Genomic DNA, 8,559 nt, shown 5'->3' with positions numbered 1-8,559 from the left:
ATGAGCCACTGGCCAAAATTTAGAATTTGTGGAAGACTTAACCAAAGAGGTACATTTGAAATTTTGGAACCTGAAAAGGTAGTTTCAATTATTCCCTCACTTATTTGTGAAGAAATTATTAATATCTATGTGAATGCTGTAAGAATCAGGGGCAAAAAGGACAAGGAAGCTCCAAAGGCAGAACAACTAATGAGAAAACACTTTGAGCCTTTTTTCCAGTATGGGTACAAATTATGGGGTAGAGATGGAGAGTCTGTTTCTGAACTGCCTTGCCTTATACCCTTTCCCATTAAAGCTTAACAGAAAGCACTAGAACTTAGAATTATTAAGATTATAAAATGAGAATCATGCTTAGTTTCAAAAATTTAAGTCTATAGTCACCAGGTGCTCTCACTTAAAATAGTTTAGTTATTTCATCATTTTTTACTTCTGGGAAAAATGCTTGGCACATATTGAACAGGAATGAAAACATGAGACAGCAAAAAGTCTCAGCACAGTGCAGTCTGAAAAGTTCGGAGGCATCCTTTATATAATAAGTAATGGAGTCACTGGAAAACTGCCTTCAAAAACAGAAGTCTTTCGCCAAAAGTGAAGACTACCCATGGAATTTGAGAAATAAAGTAACATGCAGCAAAATCCAGGAAATGTTCAGGCAAGTGTTTTATGTAAGGACCCATAATAAAATATTTAATGATGTCTCATTTAAACAAATTATGCTAGATAAAAATTTGCATTGTATTTCTTAGTCAAGGTGGAGTGAGGCTGAGGGAGTGAGCAGGAGAGGAAGTTGCTCCCTGGCTAAAAGCAGCTCTAAAATTTGGCTAACCTGTGTAATACAAAGAGAAGTATAGAGAACAAAGAGAACAATTTCTTTTTCTTTATGACCGGTTGAGTTTCTCTGCCCCAAGTGGTTTGTAGAAGACTCTTCTTGCATACTTCCAACAAAATTTTCATATCCACTAGATATTCCGTGATTTATAAGTATTATATATAAAAAACAAAAGGGGTCGTTTCTAATTATACAAAATGGGGAGTAGAGCTCTTGGATTGAAATTCTCAAATTGTCTGTAGCAGCAAAATGACATTTTAAAAATACTTGGAACAAAAGTTTTTATTCAAATAAGTGTTAGGTTAAGGGGAGTTAAAAAGAGGGGGTTTTTCTAACAATGCTCTTCACAACCAAGAGCCATCGAAGGTTAAAGTGGGCTTCCAGATTGTGAAGAGGCATCTGCGGCCAGCCCTTTCTAAGAAGCTTGTTAAATCAGCGTGTAGCAGACAGAACTGGTGGATCTTCCAACCACCAAAGAGAATTAGGCCATCTCTGAAAGGACCAATGATTAACAATCAGATGGCATTTCTTCGTTAGAAAAAAAAAAAATGGATATCTCAACAAAGAAAATGCCAGTTAAAATATCTTACTCTGCAAATTCTGCAACTGCACAAAAGGAGAAAATCTGCTACAGTTCCATAAATTGTAAATAATGAAGTAAGCCAAGTTAACAGTTCTACCTAGAACTTCCAAATTTTGTTTGCATTAGAATTTGAATACCGAAATTAATTTTTTTCTATCTCAACAAATCTTCAAATGTTGACCAACTGGATATTTATATCATATTCATTCATAAATACCTTATGAAAAGTGATTGCATCTCAATTCTTATGAGGATCACAAATAAAATTATTTTAAAAATATGTGGAAAGTAGGTTCAAAAAACTTTTTTTAACTAAGTAACAGCTTTGGAAATACTTTCTCTTTTCGCCACACCCCTGCTGAAAAGCAGTAATCTTTGTTTAACTTAGGAATATAATGTTAGGGAATAATGTTAAAACATTGGAATATTATTTCTTTAATAATAAAAAAATTAAGTTCCAGGATACATATGCAGAACGTGCAGGTTTGTTACGTACGTATATGTGTGCCATGGTGGTTTGCTGTACTTATTGACCTGTCCTCTAAGTTTCCTCCCCTTTCCCCCCACCCTCCAAGAGGCCCTCATGTGTGACGTTTCCCTCCCTGCATCCATGTGTTCTCATTGTTCAACTCCTACTTATTGAGTTGTTCAACTCCTACTTATTAAATGAGAACATGTGGTGTTTGGTTTTCTGTTCCTGTATTAGTTTGTTGAGTATGATGGCTTCCAGCTTCATCCATGTCCCTGCAAATGACATGATCTTTCTTTTTTATGGCTGCAAACTATTCCATGGTGTATATGTACCACATTTTCTTTATCCAGTCTACCACTGATGGGCATTTGGATTGGTTCCATGACTTTGCTATCGTAAATAATGCTGCAATAAACATACATGTGTATGTGTCTTTATAGCAGAATGATTTATATTCCTTTGGTATTTCTGGTTCTAGATACTTAAGGAATTGCCATACTGTCTTCCACAATGGGTGAACTAATTTACATTCCCACCAACAATGTAAAGGCATTTCATTTTTTTTTTTTGAGACGGAGTTACCTAGACTGGAGTGCAATGGTGCGATCTCGGCTCACCGCAACCTCCGCCTCCTGGGTTCAAGCAATTCTCCTGCCTCAGCCTCCCGAGTAGCTGGGACTACAGGCATTTCTATTTCTCCACAGCCTTGCCAGCATCTATCGTTTCTTGACTTTAAGAATCACCATTCTGACTGGCATGAGATAGTATCTCACTGTTGTTTTGACTTGTATTTCTCTAATGATCAGTGATGTTAAGCTTTTTTTCCCTTATGTTTGTTGGCCATGTAGATGTCTTCTTTTGAAAAGTGTCTGTTCATATCCCTTGTCCTCTTTTTGGTGTCTTTTTTCTTGTAAATTTGTTTAAGGTCCTTGTAAATTCTGGTTATTAGACCTTTGTCAGATGGGTAGACTACAAAATTTTTCTCCCATTCTGTAGATTCCTGTTTACTCTGGTGATAGTTTATTTTGCTGTACAGAACCTCTTTAGTTTAATTAGATCTCATTTGTCAATTTTGGCTTTTGTTGCAATTGCTTTTAGGGTTTTCACCATGAAGGCTTTCACCCATGCCTATGTCCTGAAATGGTATTACCTAGGTTTTCTTCTAGGGTTTTTATGGTTTTGGGTTTTACATTTAAGTCTTTAATCCATCTTGAGTTAAAAATACTGGCATATTATATAATTGTATTCAGTATTTAAGAAGGATCAAATCTTTTATCAAAGTTCTTTGAGTGAGAAAGTGTGTCTATGTTAGTGTTGAAAGACTGAAACCCGTGGTACCAATCTGCAAGATGACCCAATGATTGCTGACTCCTAATCACACTCTAGTGTAGACTCCTCCCACATCAAACAGGGCTGACTTGTGTAAACTACAGGATATTGTGGGAATAATGGTGTATGACTTCCAAGGCTATATCATAGCACAGATTGCGGCTTCTACCTATTGGCTGCTTTCTCTAGAGCAAGCTTGTCCAACCCATGGCCAGCAGACAGCATGCAGCCCAGGACAGTTTTGAATGTGGCCCAATGCAAATTCCTAAACTTTCTTAAAATATTATGAGTTTTTTGTGATTTTTCTTTTAGCTTATCAGCTATCATTAATGTTAGTATATTTTATGTGTGGTCCAAGACAATTCTTCTTCCTCCAATGTGGCCCAGGGAAGCCAAACAATTGGAGGAAGGATTCCTTACTCTAGAGGAAGCCAACTACCAGGTTGGAGTGACACTTAACCCTATGGAAAGGTGCTTGTGACAAGGAACTGAGGCCTCCTTACCATTCATGTGAATGGGCTGTCTTGGAAGTGGTTCTTCTTGCCCCAGTCAAGCCTTCAGATGGCTGTAACCCCTGTCAACATCGACATCAATCACATGAGGCTTTGCGGTAAACTGCTTCCAGATTTCTGATCTGCCAAAACTGTTGAGATATGTACGTTTATTGCTGTAAATCATTAAGTTTGGGATAATATGTTTCTACAGCAATAGTTTTCAAAGTCTTTTTCCCCCTAAGAAATACTAATAGTGATACAAATGAACATGGCCATCTTAAGGCAAGTTGATGGGCTCTGTGGTGTTACTAGTACTTAGATGGAGTCTTATCTTGAGAAATTTGCAATTTAGTTTATTGTTTCTTAAAGTCTGTACCAAGACCAGCAGCATTGTCATTACTTGGGGGCTCATTAGAAATGCAGAATGTCAAACTCCACCCCAGAGTTACTGTATAGGAATCTGTATTTTAACGAGGTTCCCCTATGACATGTAAATATATTAAAGTTTGAGAGGAAACACTGGTCTATTTGATTCCTGATGTTACAGCCTGTGGTTGGAAACTCTGGATATACCTTAGGAGTACTTTAAAAAAAATACTGTTGGAGAAGTCCATCTCGGGAAATTCTGATTTAACTGATCTAGGTTGAGGCCTTTCAAGGTGGTGGACCTAATGATACCACAGGATTTTCCTCTAGAAAACTGCATTGAAGCCTCAGATCAGCTCTGACTTCCCAGTATGCTCCAATCCTGCAGGAAGTTAGGTATGCTCAGGTGTCTGCCCAGAACTGCCTTGGGAGGACTACTGTGCACAGAGCAGGAGACCTTTCTGGATCTGCCATGCAGGGTGTGTGTGTGTGTGTGTGTGTGTGCGAGCATGTGTGTGCGTGTGCATGTGTGGTGGGAAGCACCAACTTCACAGATGCTAAGGACTGTTGCATGTGTTTTCACCTTCTTTTATTCATGCTCTTTTAAGACTCAGTGCAACCCAAGAAAAAGCAACTATGTCTTTCTTTCTGAAAGGTCAGTTTGAATTGTTGTCTAGGGCTGCTCAGAGAACCAGGTGTTGAATGGTCTAAGGTTTCACGTGCCAAATTAGGACCAAACGTTTTTGAGCTTTATCTTTCCAAATGACAAAATGGAGATAACTAGTGTTTCTCTCAAGTCTTTGGAAACGTGTTTTTATTGTTGAATAGACACTACTGCATTGAGATTTCCACTATGATGGGTGTTCACAAGTGATAGGCCTCTTAGGTAAGAAGCTCTAACTGACAACATTAAATATGCGGGTGGAGGAGCGGGTGCAGAGTCTTTCCTTTGTTAGGATATCCTAGTGACAGAGACTATGCCTGACAAATAGCAGGCTCTTGATAAATATTCGTTGATTACATAATCCCCCCACCAACCCAATAACTTCTGATCATTCATTCAAAGTTACCGAACGTACCTTATTAGCGAATCTGCAATGGAAACAGTGGAGACTGTTTCCTCAAAGGATTTTTTAATAAAGCAACATATCTGCTTACAAAAAAATAATAAATTGTGTGCCCCAAGTCAATGCTGGGCTTCAGATTTCTGCGGTAGTTTGGCCTCGGGTCCTCATCCGGAGGCTGGCTGGGGATGTGCTCCCTGCCCTTGAATCTCCTTCCTTTGTAGTTTTTGGCCTGCGCGGTTACGTTTCCCAGGCGGAGGAGCGCGCGCCGCGGCTGCGCCCATTAGCGCGCAGCGCCGGGCTGGAGCCGTCAGGCGGGCGGGGCCGCCTGGGACCCGCAGGAGCCGCTCCTCCCGCGCCGCCTCGCCCCGCGCCGCGCTCGGCCCCCTCCTCCGTCCCTCCTCCCTCTCCCCGCGGTTTGGCATCCCGAGGGCCGGTAAGCCTCCTCCAGCGCTGACAGCCGGCGGGCGGCGGAGGGAGGCCCGAGCGCGGATGCTCGCCGGTGGGCCGGGCCTGCCGGCTGCGTGGGAGGCCGGCTGCATTATTTCCCGCTAGGGCCGCGCTCCGGGGGAGGAAGGGGCCGGGCACGGGCCTCTCAGCCCCGAACGGCGCGCGCGGACCCGGGCGCGGGCGAGGCGGTGGCGCGGCACCCCAGGCCTGGGACCGCGCGCGTGGGCGGGGGCCGGCGCGACTCCCCCGGGGGGCTCTCCCACGCTCCGCGCCCCGCCCCATCCTTCCTTCCGCTCCTTAGAGCTCCTGGGAGCGCTCCGCGGACGCCGGAGCTTTGTGTGCGCCCGCGGGCCCGGCGCGAGCCTCCGGCGGCCCAACTTTGCCTCTCCCGACCGGCTCCCTAGCGGGACTTGTGAGGCGTGGCCGGGTGGAGGAGGCGCTTGCGGGGGCGTGGGGCTCCCCGGCTGGCGGGAGGCACCGAGTGAGCCGCGCTGGACAATGAGCTGGGTGGCTCGGCGCTGCGGCCACTTTTAGCTGAGGGCGCGGGAGGGCCGGCGCCTCCACAGCTCCTCGGCTCCACCTGCGCAGAGAGGGCGGGATGCCAGAGCCAGGTGTTCCGGCGCGTTAAGGGCCCTGCGGTCAGAGGTCCCTGCCCGGGCGCTCGCACCCTTAGTCGGCCTGGAACGTCTCTTTGCGGGGAGCCCTCGGAGCAGCCGCGATGGCCAGCACCAGGAGTATCGAGCTGGAGCACTTTGAGGAACGGGACAAAAGGCCGCGGCCGGGGTCGCGGAGAGGGGCCCCCAGCTCCTCTGGGGGCAGCAGTAGCTCGGGCCCCAAGGGGAACGGGCTCATCCCCAGCCCGGCTCACAGTGCCCACTGCAGCTTCTACCGCACGCGGACCCTGCAGGCCCTCAGCTCGGAGAAGAAGGCCAAGAAGGCGCGCTTCTACCGAAACGGGGACCGCTACTTCAAGGGCTTGGTGTTTGCCATCTCCAGCGACCGCTTCCGGTCCTTCGATGCGCTTCTCATAGAGCTCACCCGTTCCTTGTCGGACAACGTGAACCTGCCCCAAGGCGTCCGCACTATCTACACCATTGACGGCAGCCGGAAGGTCACCAGCCTGGACGAGCTGCTGGAAGGTAGGAAGGAGGGCGCTGCATGGCAGGTGCGGCCGAACGCCGGCAGGTGCAGTGGGCCCGCGCACACGGCGGGGAGCCTGCGGGGTGCTTTCCAAGCAGCCCGGGAATTGCGTGCTTCTGTCTGCTGCTCTAGAGGTTGGCTGGAGGTGTGTGTGTGTGTGTGTCCACGGGGGTGCCCACATACACACATACATACTGATTTTACTTCCCAAGAGATTTTCTCTTAAGGAAAATATGTCCTGATGGTCAGAGGCCAGTCAATTTAGGCACTGGTGGCATCTCCTAAGATTGTTGCACTTATTTGTGTTGAAGTGCAAACTGTTTTGAGAAAATGGTTCTCCGTGGGGAGCTGGGTAATCCCCTACTAATAAGCTCTGTTGGATCCCCGGTGTGGACCCTGGTGCAGGCACCTGTCGTGTTCCAGTGTTGGGGGTCCTGTCGTGACTGCTCTCAGAAGCTGTGGTTGTGAAATGCTCTAGGTTGGTTTTCCTAGTTTGCCTTGAAGCAGAAGTTACTTGAGGTGAAGAGGAATGATCTTCGACAGCTGTCTCAACCTTGGCTACATCTTGGATCACACTGGGGACTTCGGAAAACATAGGAACCTATCCCCCAACCACCAGATATCCTGATTAAATTGGTTGGGTTTGGGGTGTGACTTAGGCTTCTGGAGTCTTAAAAGCGCCCCCCCCCAGGTGGTTCTAATGTGGGACCATGGTTAATAATCACTGTGCTAAAGGGTTTTCCACATTTGGTTGGCAAAGAGGTGAATCAAGGTCAATCTCTCCTACCTTACTCTCTAATGAGAGTAGCCAGTTAGAATGATAGAGACCATTGGATTCAACAGTGGGGCCTTATTATAAATTAGTAATTATTCTGTGTCAACCATGCCTTAGTCAAAGAGACTGCTTGGCTGTACGTTGGGTCATCCTTGAATTCCTGCAATACTTATGCCTCATCCTTTTCAGATAGAAAAGGCATTATCAGTAGTTAACGTGTTTCCAGTTCTAAATAACACCCAGAAAGACCAGGCAGAACCCAAGTATGTGCTGACTGCGTGATTACACACAGTCCACTCTTGTGCATCTTTCTTAATGCAAATGGCACATTCCATGTAGTCATAGTAATAGCTTGGCAGGGAGAGGAAGCTGAACATCAAGCCAAGTGTTTTTCTTGTATTATCTCAGCATGCTTTTCTGTCCTGAAGGCATTATCTCCATTTTACAGATGAGGAAACTTAGGCGGCCTGCCTTGCCTCACAGTGCCTGCAGCATATACTTTGTCATCCACAGCTTACCTCTACTGAGCTAATGTAGCTACATCGAGGAAAACTAACGGTGGTTGAGTTTGTCTATTTAGTCACTGCTGCCCTGCCTAGATGGCGACCCAGCCAAAATTAAATAGTTTTTTCCGTCTATGAGTGTGCTTGTGACTTCGCCCGTTCTGTCAGTTAGTTGTGTGTTTTGGTTTTAGGGGCTTCTTGAGGAGGTAAAGATAAGCTGGAAGAGTATAAGCAAAAAAAGGAAGATACAATGTTCAAGGGGCCTTGTTGCTTTTCTTAATCATGTTAAACACTTTAAAGCAATATTTGCCTAGATATTTTAAAACAGTAACCATTTTTTTTGACTGACCCAAGGTCAGATTTGCAGGATCAAGGCAATGCCTATTTGCTTAAGCACTTGTTATTCAACATGCCCTTGGGATACTGTTCCTGGTATGGTTCCTTAAGCATCAACAATGTTTAATATCCTTTTCTAAAGAAGTTTTAACGACGTATATACTACATAAAACTGACATACTGCAAAGATGAATCTCATTAAAGGAAAGATGATCAGA

The 8,559-nt window shown here is 45.3% G+C and overlaps 1 protein-coding gene across 8 annotated transcripts in view; it reads left to right on the top strand.

The window, feature by feature from the left end:
- Positions 1-5,923: 5,923 nt before the first annotated feature.
- The window catches only part of DCLK2 (doublecortin like kinase 2), a 192,086-nt gene continuing 189,450 nt past the window's right edge, over positions 5,924-8,559 (top strand). For all 8 annotated transcript variants that reach the window (XR_618337.5, XR_013532864.1, XR_013532863.1 and 5 more), the window contains exon 1: positions 5,924-6,726. Coding sequence is in view for 4 of the 8 variants with exons in the window: in XM_008992614.4 (XP_008990862.1) it covers positions 6,306-6,726 (421 nt within the window). In the remaining 4 variants the exon portion in view is untranslated. The remainder of the gene's footprint in view (positions 6,727-8,559) is intronic.

This window comes from Callithrix jacchus, chromosome 3 (assembly GCF_049354715.1).
Source record: "Callithrix jacchus isolate 240 chromosome 3, calJac240_pri, whole genome shotgun sequence".
In the NCBI taxonomy this organism is placed as follows: domain Eukaryota; kingdom Metazoa; phylum Chordata; class Mammalia; order Primates; family Cebidae; genus Callithrix; species Callithrix jacchus.
This window is presented reverse-complemented; position numbering and strand designations above follow the sequence as displayed.